This window comes from Gavia stellata, chromosome Z (genome assembly GCF_030936135.1).
Source record: "Gavia stellata isolate bGavSte3 chromosome Z, bGavSte3.hap2, whole genome shotgun sequence".
NCBI classification, from domain to species: Eukaryota; Metazoa; Chordata; class Aves; order Gaviiformes; family Gaviidae; genus Gavia; species Gavia stellata.
The window spans coordinates 85,621,425-85,643,357 of record NC_082637.1 but is presented as its reverse complement, the minus strand read 5'-3'; the positions used below and the strand labels follow the sequence as shown (position 1 = coordinate 85,643,357).

General features: G+C 40.1%; 1 protein-coding gene across 1 annotated transcript; it reads left to right on the top strand.

The window, feature by feature from the left end:
• The first annotated feature begins 8,778 nt into the window (after nt 1–8,778).
• Nucleotides 8,779–21,418, top strand: CETN3 (centrin 3). The gene is made up of 5 exons (XM_059833856.1): nt 8,779–8,839; nt 11,670–11,805; nt 13,574–13,688; nt 16,312–16,503; nt 20,987–21,418. Exons 1-5 carry the CDS (start codon nt 8,823–8,825, stop codon nt 21,028–21,030), a joined length of 504 nt encoding a protein of 167 aa, XP_059689839.1. The 5' UTR covers nt 8,779–8,822; the 3' UTR covers nt 21,031–21,418.
• Nucleotides 21,419–21,933: the final 515 nt, after the last annotated feature.

Here is a 21,933-nt window from a genome sequence, read left to right as displayed (position 1 = left end):
ACAGTGTCCCTTTAACACTACTTGGATTAAATATTTAAAACATACATTGTAAGTTTACATATTGCAACATCTTGGGCATTTAGAACTGTGTTGATTTATTTGTAAAATCTAAATGTATGTTAATGCAGTTTTCAGTACACTGGGTAATTGACAAAAAAAATCAGATGGGAAGTTTTGCTCTGTAATCTGTCAAGACTTTCGTGATGTTAAACGGCAGTTTACACATAAAAAATTAATTTTATCAGATATAATCATAATAAAAATGTTATAATCCTATGCAGTCCAGTCATAATTTCTAGGTATTTTTTAAGAGAAGCACTTTTTCATTCTAAATGGAGTGTAAAATCTTTAGAAGTTGCTAGCAGTGGTTTTGATGCTTCCGAGCAAGAGACTGCCTTAGAAACTTTTACGTATTATAGATGGATGCTGCAAAGCTTGTGTAACACCATAAGTGGGTACTTCTTGGCAAAAACCCCACTTTTTAAGACTAATCAGAATTAGGTTTTCAATGGAATTCACACACAGAAAACATGGATGTGATGAAAGTATGTATTTGGGGGTCAGTTTCAGTTTGTGGTGACCTAGGTTATTATTTCCACACAAGACAGTAGCTAATAACAGCTGTTTACTGTACTTGAAACAAAAATGGTCACATAGCTTCTGTTTGGCACATAACTGGAGCTTGAAATAATGCCTAGCACACTTGCTGTCTAGTTTCTGATAAAAGATAAGACTCCTTATTAACTGATAAACTCTAGAAGTTTCGTGGAAATTAGTCCATGAATAACAAAAGCAGCTGCTGCCATGAAAACCAGCAGAAAATAAATGCGCCTGTACAAAGCCAAGAATAAATGAAGAAGGTGAAATGCACCTCTTCATTCAAAGACAAAGATATGCTTCCTTCCAGACAACTGATAACTGGACTCAGGGATATGTAGTCGTTCAGTTAATACGATGCATTTGGTTTTTTCCCAGGAGTTCCAGGGTCAAGATGCAGTCTTCAAGTCAATCTCTTTGCACATTAGCACAATCTTATTTTCAAAGCTAGTTTACCTCGTTAAATTTTGAATTTTCTGGGGTGCTGAGGACAGAATTTGAAAGCAAATATAGGTAGAAATAAGATGTTTTTATGAGGGACATGAATGAATTGTAAGTAATTATGAGGGAAATAAGGCCATTAAACGAAAATGATTAAAAAATACTACAATGTTGTTTTATCTAAAGAATAAAAAAATGAGCTTGGGAGCAGCCAGCTGGGAGGCTCCACTTCTCAGATTAGGTTACTGCGGGTCCCCCAGACGGCCTTGTTCCTCTGTCCTTTTTGGTGATGCAAAGGAGTCTTTTATCATTCAACCCAACAATCAGAACTAACCCAGCTGATCGGGTGTCACCACTTCAAAGCGCTGTACAGGGTGTATCAATGATTCTCCATTACCCACTCCTAGGAGCAAGGTAACTTCTAGTGGAAGTTAGAAATCTCAGATCAGAGTTTGTAAAACGTGGTGACCCACAACTTCCATTCTGGCTTTAAGGAAGGATGGGCAAAGCCTTTCTCTGTCATCTGGGCTTGGAATTAAGTTCAGATGCACGTCAAGAGGTAGCAGCACTGTGTCACCACAGCACAGGACAAAGATTTCGGAGCCCCCATTATAAGCATTTCACCTCCTGTCCTGTCCCAGCGTTTGAAGCAGGAGCACTAGGAAACCAAGGTGTCAGCTGAATCCGTCACTGTTACTACTCCTTTCTCAATAAATGGGTTTGCCAACAAGTTGAAGGAAGTTTGTTACATATACTGTAAAAATCATCATATTTGACATCAGATTTGATATGGTAGATTGTCCTAGCAACAAAAATGAGTATTTTTCATTGGCATTGAGCAGGTAAGGGGACACGTTTGGTTTGTAGATAAGAAATTGAATGCTTTATTGCAGTTCTTTGCAGACAAGTAAGAAATAGAGGGCTGAGAACGACCATCGTGAGGTCACCGAGCACCATCTTCACACAGAGGAGCACAATGTTCCCTTAAAACTAGAGGTTCCCAGGTCTGCCTGCCCCTACTTCTTCCTGTTTTCCATCACTTTCTGGTCCCTCAACTGCCTCATGTTTCTGGCCAGTTACCAACTTTTTCCTTCGTCCCACATCCTCTGCTGGTGCTTCCTCACACATACCCAGACTTCTGTCTATGCCTCCCCATAAGTTCCCTCACCTTTTTTCCCCTCTTCCTCACCCTGCGAAATGGCCTCTTTTCCTTCACAGTATCTGAAATCTGCCATCTCTGGAGCACAGGCACTGGAGCACAAGAAATCAAACAGAGAAAAGGCAGCCCCATGGCTCACCATTGGCCATAAAGGTCATTCCACAACATCTTATTGATGAACCTAGACTTTTCTTCATATTCAGTCCAAGTTACCCTTTTCTACAAACTAAGCTGTTACTTTTGGATGCAGTGTCAGTGTAACATCTTTTTACATAGTAGAAACTGTTACCAGTCAGCTACCATAAGCTTAAAAACATGACATATAAGGAAAGATTTAATTCCTTTTTTTTTCCCCTCCATATCTTTCCAGTTTCTTTATTCCTGTCTTAAACTATGCTCTGCAAAACTGTAGACCACTCAAGCTTCGCCAGCAGCAAGCAGAACAGAACAGGTTCATCCTTGCCTTACGTGTTTGCACCCTTCCTAACACATCATATTGCTGATTCGTATTTCTGGTCTCTCATAATCTCCGAGTTCTGTTCTGTAATAGGATTTGCTATCCACTTACTTCCCATCTTGCATTTCTGCACTGGAGTTTTCTCCTATGAAATAAAGCACTGTCAACTTGCCTTCATTCCATTTCGTATCACCGAGTCCAGACCATCTCGTCAATTTCTGAATATGATTTTCAATTCTGATCCTGTCTTCTGTCATGCTAACTCCTCCAGCCTCTGTGTGGAGCGTATACACAGCTGTCCTTCTTACAGCTTGCCAGGTGGAGAAGGAGGCCACAGAGTTTGAGGAGGCTGCTTTAGTCACACAGGATATCTTTGCATAAATAAGAATAGTCTCCAGGCTGCCTCATACCTTTCCTTTGCTATGCCTTCACCTCATATTCAGCCTATATATACAGAAAGGACTTCTTTACGGCAATCAGTGTTTTCATTCATTATTTGGCACTTTAAGTTTTAAAATGTAAAATTCTATTTTTCATACTGCTGTGCATGCAATCCGATTCCAGTTTCTTACTGGTTACATATAATTTTTATTTACAGCAACTATGAATGTGTTGCATTATTTTTGTCATATTGAACTACACCTTGTATTTCACAGCAGATGCTGTGTTGTGAGGTAGCTACCTCAGATGAGTAAGGGGTCTTTATAATGGTCTTCCTAGTACACGTGGAGATGAAACAGTAATTTTAATTACTTCAGTACTACAGCATCTCATTTTATTTTTACATCAGTGAACATCTCTGTTTGCCATCATGTCACTATGAAAGAAACATGGGATGTTTCTGATAAAAAGAACATTCTCAGGAACAGAGAAAAAAACCATCCTTACTGTTAAATCCTAGACTGTAGGATGCTATATAGCAGAGCTCAGAATGAGCTTTAGAACAAGTGCTGTTAAAGCCTAGTGTAACACCTTGCCTTTTAAGAGCAGACATCTGTGGCTGAAACAATCTAAAAATGGAAATCCATTAGGAAAGAGGAAGGGAGATACAGGTGGAAAAACATACAGCAAAGGAGGAATTATGAAAATTTAACTTTCAAAATCTAGGTCTAAGAATTCAACCAACACTGTTTCAAGTTATTATTTATCATTAATGCACATATTACTGAAATCATTAAGCAGTACCTCTTGTGTCTAAAAATTCAACCAGATTTCATTCAAAACTAATTCTTCAGTCCCCTCGCTTCCAAATTGAATCAGGAAGCACAGAAACAGATACAATTGAAAAGCAATCAGAAAACAGTCATTAGGTTTTATTTTAAATTTAACACTATTTGAAGCTAAATATTACATAGGGGTTTTGCTGGTACAAACTTGTTATGTTGCATTTACACTGCACACACTGGTGCAGTACAGGGATATCCAGGCTAGTCAGAAAGCAATCTAGTCCTCTGAGGCGCATCATTAGCCCAGAGAATTCTAGTGTGATGTTAAATCACTTTACTACTAGCTTATACATTAACACCGCATTGTTTTGTGTAGTGTAATCATACCTCAAAGTTAAAGCTTCTACAGCATACGAACAAGCGGAATATTCCTTCTCTACTCCTCTCCTATATTCCTATGTAAAGACAGTAAAAGTCATTATTACCTTCCTAGCTGCCTGTGGTGTGCAGGTGCGGTAAGCCTGGCTGGTGCAGGCTGGGAGCAGCAGTAGTAGACTTGCCACTCCGTGGTTCAGTGGCACAGGTACAGGCAGGAGCTGCAGGTGCAGAGCAACTGGGCTTTGTCGCACTGAGAAGAGGAGCACAGAAGAAGGTGCCACCAGGGACTATATCCCTCTGCGCAAACAAAGGCATCTAAATTTACCATGAAAATAAAAATAATAGGCGTCTTTGCATAATTACAGATTAAAGTAGAAACCAACAGTGTAATAAGCCTGCTCTTTGTTTTTGCTGTGCTATCCAAAATAGCATAAATCTGCCCAAGCAGAACTACTCCTTTACAAATTTTTGGATTAATTTTATTGACAAAGCACCTTGTTGCTTTACATCAGAAGGTTCTGATACTTGATCCGATTTTGAACAGCCGGGATGAGGTTTGTAATCTCCTGGGCCCTCAAATTCAGCTTGGGACAAGGGAACAGTGGTTTCAAATACTAATAAAATTAGGAATAGAAAAGGAAACATACTCACTCAAAGGGAAGATATGGCTGGCAAACAGCCCCACAAATGGCTTTCATATACCAACAGATGAGTTTGAAAATTAATTAAAAGCTGAAGATACAGCTAACAATAAAGCCCTCAAGTATACCTCAAAAATAAATAAATATTTTCCTTATTAAGCTGGCAATACATAGGTGTGAGGAACATGCTAGTGATAGTCTAATTTATCCACCCTACTCATGAGGTAATTTTAGAAGGGGTTTTGTCAACTTTGAAAATGTAAGGGTTTGCACGTCACAACTACCATACCCAAAATGAAGTATTTATTTTTAGCTACTGTAATTTGAGCCTGTCTTTTCAGTTTTGAATTCCTGGCATTTCCATTTCATGTGCAATACAAGCACTGCTGCCAGCTTTACTACATTTACAAACAGTGGCATTTTGGTTTCCGGAGCAAAGCTTTTGCCGTAGCATCCCATTAAGAACAGCACCAGTTGCACGAGGAATCTGTCTGCTTGGAGATCTTCTGCCCTGAAGATCTTAACAGTTTAGTGCAAGAATAACAGCATCACTACAAACACCAAGGGTTGTAAATGGTACGACAGTCTCCCTTCCTACACTTTGAAATGAGACTGGTTGGGAATAATCAAATTCAGAGGCACAGCACATAGGGGTGTATTTATTTCTGTGGATTTTCTAGCTCCTAATCACCCTTATATTTTCAAGCCCACCTTCACACTGGTCACCTAACCAGGTTAGGCACAAGAAGCAGTTACAGCAGACCTGGCTGTGTGCTCCCTTCTGGAAACACGGTGGTGGACCAGCAGAAGAGGGAGGAGTCCTACCTCTACCACCTACCACCGGCAGGAAACACACAAGACGAGAGCTGTATGTGTGTTAGGTAGAGGTTAAAGTGCTTAGTCAGCCGTGCATCTCTTCTCATTAAAGTCACGGCAAGCTCATTGGCCTTGGAGGTAAGAAAGCAATTTTCTAACTCATCTGCTAAGTGTAGAAATAGAGACTTGAACATGGATCACCAGCTCCCGGAAGCATACCCAGAGGGTCATTCAGTATGAGGTATTTGAGTCTACCTGCCAGGGAGTAGCAAGGATGGGGTTGCTCCAGGAGGGAGGACAACCTGTAAGCCAAGGGCAACCACAACACAGGCAGGGATAGTGACATCCCCATGGAGTGCCAGGATGGTGACAGTAACTGGACCTGTCAGCAGCCCAGTGACTGCCAGACGACTGCAAAGGTGATGACTCAAGTTCAAGGCCAGGCCACAAACTCCAGTCAATAAAGCCAGCAACAGCAGCACACAGAGCGAGGGCAGATCTATCTCCAACGTGGCGCAGGCAAGGATCAAGAGCCTGTGGGCTGAGCTCCAGGACCAACATGCAGAGGGGTTGCGGGTGGGGGTCCCCATTGAGACGGGGCAATTCGGGGCTGCTAGTGCACTCGTGATCCTGACCCTACCTCCTCCACGCTCCAGGTGAGAGTTCTCACCACTCAGTTAATGCTCTCCTTTTCTCTCCGGCCATGTAAATATGTTGTATGAAGCACAAAAAAATTAATTTGCAGGTATATTTGCTTGTTTGTTTACTATACAGTACCTACTGCCTCGATGTGACCCGCACGGACTGACTGCAGAGCTACCAGCACAGAGTTCTGAGACCCATATGCAGGACCTGTACCCAACTCCCTGCTTCAAACTGGGGAAGAAACCAGATTTCAACACAAACATACAATTGCTCAGATGAATGCATCTAATTGCAGACATATCCAAAGATCAAGGACTGAAAGGAAAAACCTCTAATCAAAAATCTCACTACAGCATAGGTTGAGGGTCAAACCTGCCAGTAATTTATGCTTTTAGTCACAAAGCTACCATTTGTTAACAGAGGTCAATTACAAACTTCTTACAGTGCCTCTGCCTACTTGATCTGTAGACCAGAGATCATACGAACAGACAGCCAAACAAGCCTCATGTCTGCTTGACTTTATTCAGGAAAAATCTGTCTTGATCACACCTACGGCATCCAGCTCTTCAGATCCAACAGTACGTGCTCGCGGTCAACCTGCTACTGGTTTATTACTGGAAAACTAGGTGTCTGCAGATGTAAAACACCTTCAAGACATGTTGTCAGTCCTAAAGGCAGCAGGACTTAAATGCCTGAAGGCATTTTTCACTGCCCGAGTCTTTTCAGTCAATCTAGCCAGAGCGCTTAGCACAGTATTAGGAAATATGTGAACATCCATATGGCTCAGCTGGTAACACTGGACTATGCTGTTTCAGCACTGGTTATAAACCAGCCCTGTCTGCTCAGAGCATCCTGAATGGCAAGGCACAAGGGACGTCTCTTGTGTCAGAGACCAGAGCGCCAAGGCAGCAATTTTTCCAAGTCGGTGTTTTCTTATCGGCAAGATGAGTATTTCCCCCACCCACACAGTATGTAACGTTGGCTCATTCACTGGTTTGCAATGCACAGAAGTGTTAATGGCAATGAGAACTGAATGAAGGGTTAAATCACTGATGGTCCCTGGCTGAGACACTACTGTGATACATAAAAGCTTTACTTGCATAGTTTTAGTTATTCGTTGAGCAGAATTGATAATAGGATGTTTCAAGATGTGTAACTCCCTTCCTGGTAAGATCAAATGGGCCTTGAGGTAGCTCGTTAACATGCCGAGGCCAAAGGATGGATAAGCCAATCCCATGACTATGTATGGACAAAGGAAGCCCGGAAGTTCAACTAGCAGACAGTGTGAGGAAGACTATGAATGACCAACCGGAGGGTGAAAAAACCCTAACCCTAATTTTACCGCACATGCTCGGACTATGCAAATGAATTCCGGGAACTCATCCACATAAGACCACCCTTTGTAGAAATCTGATGAATATGTATGATTTTTCTGGATATGAACTGAGGTGCTTTGCTGTTGGAGCACTCATGGTGGACAAACCCCCAGTGCTGCCCAGCACTGTATTAAGGAATGCCTGCTTAATAACAAACTAGTTGTTATTGAGTTATTAATCTCGGAACAACGTCCCGATCGTGGGCTTGGTACCGACTTTGTTGTTTCAGAACTGTAACTATATATTAAGTCTTCAATCTCCAGGTAATATGGATTGCTTCCCCCGAAATTTTTAGGAAGGCAACGTCAGCACACTGTCATGAAGACTTTATAAAAATGTTTCCAGATGCTCTGAACGCTACGTCCGTGCGTATATACACATTGCAAGAACATGCATATGAATCATATCTCCCCTCACGTTTCTGAGCTCTGATGCAGAGCTCCCAGACCCCATCTTGAAGGCGCACAGCGAGTAACAGCTCTCAGTTGACAGAGAAGAGGCCACTTCTCCAAGGCACCAACAACAGCCAGGCGCCGCGCACGCAGGGCCCGCTCCCCGACTCCGGACGGCGGGAGCACCGCCTCACACAAGCTCCTCCACATCCCGCCGTACTTCCACACTCAAGATGGCGCCGTCCCACCGAGCGGCGGAGGTAGCGGGCAAGGCCTGGGGACGCGGGCAGCTCTTCTGCCACAGCCCTAGAACGGCCACGCTAGCGAGGGACGAGCAGAGGCGACACACTCGCTGCGAGGCGCCCCCGGGAGCCCGCCAGCCGTGCCAGGGAGCGAACGGGACAGGAGCAGCCACCGCCATAGCCCACCAGTGCCACCCCTCACCTCTGCCCGCGCCGCGCAGCATTCTGGGTAACAGCACCTCACGCTGAAACCCCCACCCCCTCCACCTTGAGTGGCAGCCTCCCAGCCAATAAGCGAGCGCGCGGTCTGGAAGGCGGGAAGTTCTCCCCCAGTGCCCAATCAGACGGCGGTGACGTTCCGAGGAGCGCGCGGGTTGGCGGGCGCCGGCGTCGTGCCGCGTTTCCAAGGGGAAGGGAGCGCGGCGGGGCCGTGTGGAGGGGCAGGCAGCGCGGTGCGGTGCGGCCTAGTCCGGTCCGCTGCGGCCCGGCTCGGGGGCGGCGACAGCGGCAGCATGAGCTTGGCCCTGAGGTCGGTATGAGCCGGGCGGTTTGCCCCTCGCCCCCTTCGGGCCCCGGAGCGCGGGCGGGGGGCGCCCCTGCTGGGGGGCGGCCGCGGGCTCCGCCCTCCGGGGCCCTCAGGGCCTGGCTGTCCCCTCGGGGGGCTGCCGTAACGTCCGGGGGAGATCTTGGCGGAAAGGGTGAGGGGGGCAGCGGCGGGGCCTGGGCGCTGGCGGGCGCCGGTGAAGGTCAGCCGCAGCCTCCAGCCGCTTCTGTCTGATCCCTTCGGAGCGGGTGGTGGGCGGCCGGGGAGGATCGGGCCCGACAGCCGTCTGTTCGCCGAGGGAGGGTAGGGCCCGTCGCGTCTGCCTTTGGGAGGTTCGCTGCTGGGTTGTCTGAAGTAATACACCTTCAAAACGCTTTTTAATAGGCGTTAAGTTAGGCTGTTGGGTTTCTTTTTTTTTTTTTTTTTTTTTTTTTAATTTTGATTCAGTAGCTGTGGTATAAAGGGGCCCGGCTTATAAATGCTATACCTGGCAAATCCTTGTCTTCGAGCATAATTAATATGCTTATATGGCATATGTGATCCTTAATTTTCAAGTCTTGAGAACCTCATGCTTCATACAGTAAATTGGTTGTAGAAGTGGCACCAAAATACTTGCATTTAAGTACTGCTCCATCTTTTGAAAAAATTATTTTTTGCTAAGCATTAAATAAACACTTGAGTAGCTCAGTCCTTTTTCCAGAAGAGTTCCACTCTCCACAGAAGAGTTTAGAAGTTTCAGACTTCTAAATGGATTTCATCATTGTTGCTCACAAAATGTGAGCTCTCTGCATCTGAGCTACTCTCCCAGTCCTAATTATGTAGCCAGCTCAGAGCTATTTTAGTCCTTCCAGAAGCTATAGTAATCCAAAGCCTGTGTGAAATCATGCTGTCCCAGTTGGTCTGCTAAGGACTTCTCACTGAGGATATTGTGGTCTGAGGCAGGTCCAGCTTGTGCAGCTTGCACTTTTCTTGCCTATATTTGGAATTTTTACTGGTGTAGTTTCAGTGGTTGTTGAAAGCTAAATCCCAGCTGTGTGTTCAGTCTTTGGTTTTGATTAAAACTTGCAAATCCTTAACAAAGGAGAAGAAGCAGCAGCTTATTACAGGAAATTTGGAAAATAAATATCCTTGAAAAACAGTTTTCTGTTCACTCATCAGTAATTTTTATGCACTGTACAGTAGGTGACACAGCACACCTTTTGTCTCTGGTGCAAATAAATGAGTGTAAAAACCCTTTTCCTGAGAGCATAAACTAAGTTATAAAACAATTTAGGTTAGAAAGAACTTGTGGAAGTCATCTAGTCCAGCTTTCTGCTCAGAGCAGGTCCCACTCAAAACTGAATGAGGTTGCTGAGCGCCTTTTCCAGTTGGGTTCCAAAAATTTCTGACCATGGAGAATCCGCAGCCTCCCAGTGCAACTGTTCCAGCATGTAAACACTCGCACTAGGAAAATGTTTCCCCTTAGATCCTGCTGCAGTTTCTCCTCTTGCATTTTGTAGTTGTCTCTTGTCCTTTCACTGTGTTCCTCGGAGGGGAACCTGTCGCTGTCTTCTGTGTAATAACCCTTTAGATACTGAAGGACAGCACTTAGATCCCCGCTCCTTAGCCCTTACCCACTTCGTCCCCCTGCCCCACTCACCCTGCTCTGAACAAACCCAGCTCCCTCAGCTTCTCATACACCATGTGCTGCACCCACCGGGCATGGTAGTCTGCCTTAGACCTTATCCGTTTTCTCTACATATCTCGTGTACTGTGATGTCCACAATTGGACACAGATCCATTCATGATCACAAAATGAAGGGGATTTATCACTGCAATTAGCCATGCTCATCACAGCGTGCAGCTGAGCTTCATGCATGCCTGCTTCTTCCAAGAGTGTAACAGCCTTAGTTGATATCACTTGTTATCTCAAAAATGTACTGTTTGTTTGGTGGGTTTTTTTCAGAGTTCTTGCTTTGAAATGCACATCTTCCAAGCAATTACTGTGGATACAGCGGTCAATCTCACTGATGTGAATAAAGCACAGTTACAGCAAAATTTACACTTTACTAGTTTGGTCCAAAGTATCTTTTATCAGTGCCATCCTTTTCAGTCTTTCCAGCTGTTGTTCCCAATATATGAATCATGTCTTTTCTGTCTGTTATCTGAAAATTTAATCTTATTTCTAGACTAGCCAAGGAAAAGAGGGCCATCTTTGAGCAAAATTTGCTGATTTGGGGGGCTTGTCTCTTTTGTATATACCAAAACCAGAGCAAAAAGTCTTTAGAGCAGTGTGTGTGAGATTTAAAAGATTTTAAAAAATCCATAAATGCCATTTATCTAAGAACTGTTACTGGCAACAAAGCCGATTTGTGGCACCTAATGCCCACTTCAGTAGCCAGACAACCCAGTTGTCTGGCCTAGTTAAGCCTGCAGCAGCCTGTCTCTCTCAGAATTTTTTCTTCTAAGCTACAGTTTAGAAATAAAAGTGTTTTCAGGAGTTGCATCATTTCAACTGCTAATCTAGTTTATAATCTCAAGTATTCTTTATAACTGGTGGTTTTTCTACCCTCTTTTTCTGCTGTTGTTATTTATTAACGAAAATGCCTGTGCTGATTTTATTTCGTGTGGGGGAGTGGAGGTATCACAGCTTTCACAAAGGAATTATCTATTTCAAGTGTTACTTTAAGCTGGGAGGACAAGCTGGGAAAAGATTGAATAGAGAACGTAGTGACCTGTGCGGTTATGGTGAGTTTCTTACTCGTGGAAAATGTTACCTACAGTGGTATCTTCCCAGTAGAAATCAATTACACTTAATTTCTTTCTTCTTATATAGGAATGAGCTTTCAGTAGACAAAACTAAAAAGAAGAAAAGAAGAGAACTGACTGAGGAACAGAAGCAAGAAATTAAAGATGCCTTTGAGTTGTTTGATACAGACAAAGATAGAGCAATAAATTATCATGAATTAAAGGTAAAAGTTTTTTTCATTTAAACAAATTTATGGCAGATAATAGATATCTGTTTCTTAGTGAGTTTTTACGATGATGGCTGTATGTTTAAAGAATGCTCCGTGTTCAAGATCTCTTGCTGGGCTAAAGGAGTGAGGATATTCAGGGTGGGAAGGAAATACTTCATTGGTGTAAGAATGAGCTTTTCTTCCTACGCTATGTACTTGACACAGTAATGGAATTGCTGTAGCGTCCTGTATAACACTGGTCTGAATGCGCCCCAGGGTTTGGCTCGGACAGATAACTAAGTGGGAAAAACTCTTGAAAAGCTGTTTCATTCTTTGTAAAGGCACTATGTAATCTAAAGCTTGTTGCTGTGAAAATCCACAGGTTTCAGATGCATAGGTAAAGGATGGAAATCAAATTTGTAAAACTGTTGACTGCAAGCCAGAGCTTACCCACTTGCATTTTTCAACAGGCAGTCTATGGATTGTAGGAATGAGGTATGCTATTTGCTGTGCCTGTGGGAGGCTTAGTAGTTGCCCTTCCCAATGAAGGCTTCTCCTGTTGATAGCTATTGGCAAGTGGAGGTGAGCACGGCAGCCTTTCCCAGTGAGTCCTCCCAGCTGGAAGTCTCTAGAAGTAGTATATGAAGTTTATTAAAGTGTCTTTAAATCTTCAGTGAATTTTTATTCTAATTATACTGCATCAAGAACAAAAAGGGGCTTTGGAGAGGCCAGTGATTCTGTCACATATTGGGGGAGATTCTTTTGGGAAGGAATACCTAATCCAACCTGCTGGCTCCACATTCTGGCTCTACGAAGTAACTCAAAGAGGGGAGAAAAAGAGTCTCATTTTTACTTGAATTGCTGTTACAGGAATGTCTTAGGTATAGCAATTTCCTTCTCTTTATTTCAGAGTCCAGATATTTTATCTTTGCTGGAAGCCACAGTGAGTGGGGTAGTACTGGGGACCATTTCGGGATGCTTAATATGTTTTTTCCAGTTATGGTATGCTTTGACTTTCCAGCTGTCATGATTACTTGCAAAGCTGTTTCTTAGCTGTCTAATTAAATTTTGTGGCCCTGAAGATAATACTATGGAAGAACAGAAATATGTAAAGAATACAACTATCTCCTTCTCTACAAAATCAGCGTATACCATAGATTTTTGAATGGCTACATCCAATAGGATTGTGGCTTTCCACTTCTGGTTTAGTGTTTGTTCCTCAGTTTGGAGGGGTCAAGGTAGTGTGTGCTGAGAAACTGCCATCTCAGTTGAAATGGGAAACTAAATGTGTACTCCTAACCTAACAGGAAAATAAGAAGTAGGTTGGTGTATGTTGTTAACTGGAAAAGCAGTACAGTCTTTTCTAAGAGGATTTGTAAACCCGTGAACATATACCCACTTAGTATGAATGCTGAAAAAGAATCATTTGAAGAATTATTTTAAGTGTTGTCTTTGAAAAAGGGTCAGTACTTGAAATGTTTTTGGAAGTGAGAAGAATAAATCTGCTTGTCCTAAGAAGCATTTGGTTCGGTCTGTCAAATCCCTGAAAATGCAAAGGCTAGTTTTTTCACTGTAACTTGATGTTCCATTTGCTAATAGTAGTTCTGGGTTTTTTATATCCAAAACTTTTTTACTTTTATTAATTTTATTTATTGTTATTGCTAAAGCACTGATACGCACCTTCTCTCTTGGGTAAGAAGGTGATTACTGAAAATAAAAAGCAATCTGTTAAATCCGTATTTTAATCTTCATATGTGGTTGCACTTCCATTTTATTCCAAAAGGTGGCAATGAGAGCCTTGGGTTTTGATGTGAAAAAAGCTGATGTACTGAAAATACTTAAAGATTATGATCGAGAAGCGACAGGCAAGATCACCTTTGAAGATTTTAATGAAGTTGGTATGTGTTTGATTGTGTACCTTTAGAGAAATTTAGCCTATAGTAGTGACTACAATTTGGAAGCGGTACTTTGTGTACTTTTTCAGTTATCTAGTACTATTAAGAAATAGAAGTGGGAGACTTAATTTCATTTTTTTTTAATAAAAGTTAATAGTGGAGGAAAATAAATCTTTGTATTCTGAATACTCGGTTTGATATGTGGAGATAAATGATAGCCACAGTATAAAAGGAAATAGAGTATACACAGTCCTAATCTTTTTCAAACTTATACAAAGGAATAAGTGCTAACTTAAAATGTAGATATTATTGTGTTGTTCATGGATTTTTGTAAGATTTTCCTTCCTGCTATGGAAAAAGTATTTGGCATTGAATTTCATGGGAAGGAGTGTATACACGGACAAACTGTAAACTGAACACAGACTTCATATATAACAAAGATAAGAGGAATTGAAGCAGATGTTAAATATTGCGCTTCAAGGATTTTCAACTGTTGATAAAAACAGTGGAATTTCATTAGGCTGTTTCTTTCATCTGAAGATTGTGTATTGTGCATTTTGACATACTTTGAGTATGTAGCAATCTGCAGAATTTTTAAAGATTAGAGTTTAAATTTCTTTGAAGATTTTCTGGTTGTTACATGTAGTTTATACTTTTGCATACAATTTGTGTTTATCAAAAAAATGAGCTGTGTGGGATTTTTCCAGGTATGGCTTTATATCTCTATTTCATGATTCCAGTCCATGTCTTCAAGGTATTAAATTTCTGTAAATTTTCAAAAAAACCCCCACAGTGTAGTACATGAGTATTTGATCTTGGCTACAAATAACAATCTACTTAATGTGGCAAAACAGTTATTGATTGAAATGTGTAAGATTTTAATGATTTAACAGGTTAGTATTGGACAAAATGTGTTTTTAATAACAGAAAATATTTTTGTAGTTGTATTCCAGGTTAGAGCAAGTAGAAGTCAGAAAAAGAACCAAAAACAAAGCCTATGGGGAAATATATGTGATGAGTCTTGATTTAATTTAAAAAAAACAAAAACAAAGAAAGTGAGAGTATTGATTTAATTGTAATAATAATAATGTTACAATTACATCATTATGCTGTAGTATTACATGACTGAATATACTGTAATTACTGTGTAATTCCTTTTAATGCCTGATGTTCAGTCCTGTTGTTCATTGTTTCCAGGTTCTGTCCTGGCTATCTGTATGGGCAGTCAGTAAGTGCTGTGAGAGGCTAGGAAAATTGTTGTAGAAAGCACAGTATATACTTGTAAGGTGATCAAACCTGTCCCAAAACTTGAATCGGATTTGAGTGCTGCTATGATGCAATATGACCTTGACACAGAATTAAACATGATACCACTTGCAGCAGAAAGATCAAGGAGTGAGGGAAAATAGGTTATAGAAGCTTGAATTGTGAAGAGCTGCTGAATATAGCTAAGCAATTCTTGAACCATCAATTTTTCATAATTTAATGTTATTTATGGTTTTAAATGTAGGAAAGGCCCATCTGAAATGTATAAAGATGCAATTGTATGTTGTCTTGTTTTGTACAATCATGTTACCTATAGTATTTAGAGACCTAGTGTTTTAATGTTCTTCAGCTAACGTTGCAGTTGTCTTTTTGCCACAAAAGGTAGAATTTTTCAAATGATGTAATACTATCATGCAGCATAGTTGTTTGAAATGAAAATACTTAAATTTAGTATAACTCTGAGGGATTTGTGTAGACACATAAACTTTGTTGCTGTAGTGAGCTTATATGAGCTTGAATCTAATTTTTTCCTGTCAAGTTGGCTAAGCCAGAGCAGGCGTTCCCATCTGCAGACAGTAGCAGATACTATGTGGTTCTCTGTGCACACACAGGGTTGATGTGTTTTTAATGGCTTGATGAAGTCATAAATAGCAAGCCCTGTAATACAATACTAGCAGGTACAAAGATGTGAAGATATGTACAGTGGGTTCCAGAAATATCTGAAATAATTACTAGAAAAATGTTTTATGCGGCAAGTTTGTCTTTTCTGTTACAGAAATTGACAAATGGTTGTGATAAAAAAAATACTGAAGACTGATGAATCCTTTCAGAATTAACATCTTGCAGTTCATAGCAGTGTCCCTTTCATAACCCCTGGGCTTAGGGATTTTTGTTTTTTTGTTAGTGTGGTTTTGTATCTAGAAGAAAGGTTCCATGTGAATGCTTTTCATTACTTAGTGTTTCAATGTTCTCTCCCAGTCAAAATTCTATCCTGATCAAAACATAAAACATAAAAAAATTCACGTCTGCATTTGTCAGAGCTGATGTTTTTTCTAAAGGTAAGTTTGGAACAGAGTAGGCAAGTGTATATTTTTCATTCCTGTTGAAAAGTGTGTTGAAAGCATGTAGCTTTCTACTGCAACAGGTATGTCCCAAAGAGAAACTCAGCTTGGGAAAAGAGACATGAGAAAGAGAGGTCAGATAACAGCCAAACAAATACGCACATTGAATTGAAATATATAAAAATGAAAGAACAGGTGAAATCAGAAGTGTGTATTCTTCATATTGCCTCAGTCTGCTAAGGTCATTCTGAGTTCACCCTTCAGAATTTTTTAGTCTAACTTAAGTGTCCTTCTTACAGTGACAGACTGGATATTGGACAGAGACCCACAAGAAGAAATACTCAAGGCATTCAAATTGTTTGATGATGATGACTCTGGTAAAATAAGTCTGAGAAACCTGCGCCGGGTTGCTAGAGAACTAGGTGAAAATATGTCTGATGAAGAACTACGGGCTATGATTGAAGAATTTGATAAGGATGGAGACGGAGAAAGTACGTGTTAGCAAGCAAACACCCATATAGTCTGTTCTTAATTTTCTCCCGTTTTTAAATGTGGTTTTGTTGTGAAAATGTCCTCTTTGGTTTCCTCTGAAATAACTTTCAGCTCAAACTTAATTTAGCTTACAAATAATGGAAATTGTTGGTTTTGACAGCTGCTAGTCCTGGAAACACATCTTGGAGTCTAAAAATCCAGTTGATTTCTCAAGTTGATTCACTACTAACTCCTGTTCAACCAATGCATGTTAAAAGATTGGTGACAGTGTAATTGAAGGTGAAAGTAATTGAACCGGTACATGGGAGATTCCATGTACCTATATTACATTTGTACTTCCTTATACATCAGTAGAAGGATTAAAGTGCTGAGAGAAACTCTTTTGATCACCTAGTCAATATTTCTTAAGTGGTGATGTGTCACTGTTGTGATTTCAGCATGTTAGTCAGATATGGAGTGTTCAGCTAGTAAGTCATGCTGGATGTACCCTTACCCTACTAAGTCTATGCAGGATCGGCTTGGATGGGACTTTAATGTACTTCTGAACTTCAGAGTGCTGAAGAACATAGCGTGAAAAATGGCTCTGGGCAATTGACAAGGTTCATACAGAGTGGGCTGCAAAAGGGATTTATTAGCAAGATAAAGGATGCATCAACAAATCCAGTTTGATACTATGCTTATTAAATCTTTGTGAGCACTGACACTTAGGTTGTTTTCATTAACTTGAAAACACCCTTATGTTTACACCAGAAACCTTAATATCTGAATTTCAGGGACCACTTACTTGAGACCATATGCATAAACACTGCATTTTTCACAGTCATCGAAACCTACTTCTGAGGGGTTTTTTTTGAGATGGTGACTCATGTCTGAGATTTCACTAGCAGTTCATCAACTTTTCCAGTTACAATAGCATTTCTACTTGTGAGCCACTGCATCTGTTGGACTCAAAACTCTCACTACTAGTGAAAAAAAATTGTGGTGTTGTCAGCCTTGTGCCAGACACTCCTCCCCTCTGCTGTTTGAGATAGATGTTATTCCACGCTTGGGAATACAATTACTCAAGTACTGAAGCAACCCCTTTTCTTTCAAGAGGAAGAGCAAGACATTTTAAACATGGTCAGTGGTGTGGAAATGCGAACCTTTTGTTCCATTGTAGTGGTGTATATAGGGAGCCTAGAGATGAACATAGTGACAGGTCAGCGATTCAACTGCCAGAAGAGTGTTAATGTTGACACCGTTATTACTGAAATAAGTGTTGAGAAAACTGTGTTTTCTTTTCTTTTGGAGCTATTGTTTTCTGATGTCTTTCTGTTGTCTGAGTCCATGGTTCCTTAATAAATCCGTACTGCATAATTCTGATGCTCCTCCACACTCCCAGCTGTGTCTTCCCACCCATTTTTGCACTGGCAGTATCTGATCCCACGTGTGAGATGCTTAAGGGAGCTAATCCAAGGAAAACTATTCATTTAGATTTTTAAGTGTTATTTTTCTTGCTGCTTAGATCCCTGAATTGTCTCACTGCTTGATCAGATTTTCTTGGAGTTGCATCCTGAGAAAATGGATTTTGTGTTTTTTCTCAGTGTTTCCTACAGGATATTTGAAGCAGGTCAGTATAGTGAAAGCTGCAGACCCTGTCTTCAGGCATTTACCTGTGTGCAGTGACACACAGGATTGCAGCTGTGATTTCTGGTAGACAATAAGATACCTATTTACTTCCTTTCCAGTAGCTGTATAGCAAACAAGGAATGATGCTTGTTTTCTCAATCCATTAGACCAATTGCTAGTCTAGGTAGATACTTTAATTTTGAGCTTGTTTTGATTTTAAAAGGAAGAGTTGCAGGGACATTGCATTGATAGTTTTACTTTGGGGGCTGGGTTTTTTTGGTTTTTTTTTTTTTTTTGGAAGGTGTAGCTGTAGAGGTGGGCGAGAGTAGGAGTCACCTGCAAGCACATTTTGTTCTGTGTCGCTCTCCTGGAGCTGCCAACTGAGATGTCAGAATCATGGACCAAAGATGTTTTTCTGTCATGTGGCTATTTGGTCACTACAAATTGAATGTAGACCATTAGCTCCTTTCGGGAAGGTTTACTGAGTCATAATTATTTTGTGTCAGTGCTACATTTTTTGAATTCAAATTGATCAGTTAAGAGTGGGTGGCTTAGTTTCCTCTTATTCATCTATTCATTCTCTTTGTTAGAGCAGTCAAGCATGAGATTGAATATGGAAGATTGACAGCGTAATGTTTGTATATGGTGCTGTTTATCCTTAAGGTTCTGTGTGTTTTCTGTTCTTGAAAGAAAACTGATGCTGTTTCTAGGTTTTCAAGATTCATTCTGAGAAAGTAAATAATCCTGTGAATCACCATTCCATTTAGCTTCAAACATCTGGGTCATGTAGCAAAATCTTGCCATCATCTAATTCTCCTTTTCCTGCCAAAAAAAACCCCCTGAAACTGTTAGTTTTAATTGATACTTAAAATACAGTAATAATACCGCTTGTGTTTTTAACACCCTTCTTACATTTGAGAGATTGTTTTGCTCATAGTGAAATAAGATCTGTTGTGTGATAGCCAGGCTACCTGAACCCTTGTGTTTCCAAGAAAACCACTGGGCTGTACTGGTACACTGTACATAAGTTTCTGTAGAAGAAAGTACTTTTCACATGTTTCTGTCTGCCTTAAAAATGTAAATAAACTTATTTTCATATTCCTGGTCTTAGGAATGACTTCTGTTTTGGAGTATGACTATTTTTAGAAACTCCATGCTGTTAGTTCATGCAGGTTTTTGTCATCTTGTGTGGATGCATCTGTAGGAAATATGATCCAGTCTTAGGTCCCAGATTTTGGTACAGAATTAGGGAAAAAAGCCTCCACTGAAATCATGTGCTCCTTTAACTCTCCAGTCTAAGTCAACATTTTCTTCATATTAGCTGTGATACTAGTTTGTTCTTTATAATAATTTATGTCATGGAGTTGAGGGACATCTGATGCTAGGAAAGACTGTGATTGTTTCTGATTTCATTGTGCTTAATTTGTGAACAGATCCTAAGTCTGAGGAGGATTAACTGGGTTACTGGGAATTGTAACTTGTGCTTCTCTTTGCAGTTTGTTTGAATGTTACAAAATTTGTTTGCCATTATAATACTGTATTTCCACTTTGCAGCATTGTTTAACAAAGATGTTTTAAACCAGAGAATAATTTGGGCAGGATGTTTGTATTTGTGCTGTTGATGTGCGGTTACGGTGATAAAGCTGTGGAAATGCTTTTTAAAGTCATACAGACAACACAGTGCTTATGTGTAGCTGTAAAATGGACTGATATTTCAGAGTATAGTATCCCAAGCTAGACTAAATCTGCTTGTTTCATGTTTTTTGACATGTGTCACAACAGGGAAGATTTAGGTTTCATTTTTTATTCTTCAACATAGTTGAATTTCTTTAATTTTCTAATAGCTGTAAATGTAGCTCTTACTTTGCAGTGCTTTGTTTAGGAGTAGCTTGGGCACATTGGCTGGGACAAATAATTGTCAGGGAGAACTCTTTGTACATGTCTGGTCTTTTCCATACCACTGACTTGTTCTAATCATTCCCCACTACAGTAATTATTTGCAGAGTGAACATGTTCATTGGATAACTCTTCTACAGCAGCTCTGTTTTAACATATGAGTAAGGTCAATAGCTCAGGTATAAGTGCAGCAAAATAATTAGTGACTCCTAATTAATTTATTATTATGACTTAATTTCTTCAAGTATGTTTGTGTAAAATATCTGTAATTATAACTGAAGAATGAAGAAAGTTCAGATGGGGAAAAGCTTGTCAAAAGTCCATTTTAATTCTAGCTGATTTATGGAATCATTAGTAAACGATCCTAAAATTCATTTTGTATTTGGCAAGTGTTAGAGGTTTGAGAGAGAGAGAGGAATAACATGGTTTGGGGTGGGGGGCAGTTTGGACATAAATGTCTGAATTGTGATTTTAAGAGTAAAACCAAATTTTATCATAACTGGAGCTGCAGTATTGTTGCTTGAAAAACACTTATTAAATAAAATCTATCTACTGCTTTTAACATTTATAAAAATCTTAAAAAAATCATACTAATGGAAGTATGTTTTTGCATAGCCATCTTTTTACATATTTTTCTCAGTGTTTTTTTTTATCTTGTTTTACTTTTAGAGTATTTTTACTTTCATAATTAGAAATAATAGCTTGTTATATGTGAGCTAGATTCTGGTTTAAGTATTCCACATAATTAAGCTTGCATTCTGAGTTTTCCTTTTACATGGAAAAAAAAAAAGTGCAAAATCTCTGTTGTTCTAGAAGCAAAAACACTCAGACTTCTAAACCCTGATTAGTAATGGATCAGACACAACGAATACTAACTGGCAAACCTTTAAGTAAAACGTATACTACAGATATGCATTATTTTCTCTTGTGGTTTATGGATGTTTGCTGTTTGTCTAATGGTTTTCTCTTTTTCTACAGTCAATCAAGAAGAGTTCATTGCTATTATGACTGGAGATATTTAGCATTGGACGAAAAGAAATGAACTGAGCACAAAAGAGGAATCATTGGCAGCTTCCATTACAATGTTTTGTACTTCCATTCATTTCTGTAGCTGGAGTGATGCAGAAAATTACTTTCCTCACAGGACCAAGATAAAGACAGGTTATATGCACTGATAGTTCAGTACTTTGTATCATTAATTATTATCACTAGAATAATTGATATATCGTTTTAGAACAGTAAGTAATGCTGCATTTCAGAATGTTCGAGTACTCATTTGTAAAATAGCTTTGTATAAGATTTCTAAATTGTATCATATTATAAGAACCTTTTGAGGTTGACTTTGTGTTAGCATTAGCTGTGGCCTTAGTTTTGATACATAAGGTTTGACAAACTTCCATTTTAATAAAATGTTCTTTACTATTGCTACTTGAAAGTCTTATTTTTGTAGTTTAATCTGAACTGGACTATCTATAATGTAAAATCCTTCAGGGAAAATAGTTTTCTTTCATTTATAGGCTTGTACTTCCACTGTTCTAGATGAATGGTAACGTTAAATGAGCAAGCATTTGCATCCTCAAAGATGCAAATTATTAAGTCTGTAATACCCCGGTGTGATAGCAAAGGGCAGGCCGCTATGCATGATGATAAACTGTATCAAAAATCTGCTTAAATCATCCAGATGTCAGCCAGCAGCTCTCTCTTCAGTATCTACAGCTCTGATAGCTGTGGAGGCAATGACAACTGTTTATGATGAGTAGATGCTCTTTCTGCAGTATCTAGTTAGAAGAAAAGCATCACAGGGAATGAACTTTTAAAGCAGTTGCAGAGGCTGGATTTATTTCTAGTTTACCAGCTGCCTTCCAGAAGAGGTCTTGTGGGTTGATCTTCCAGATTTCCTGCATATCAGTTGTAGTTTCTTCTTT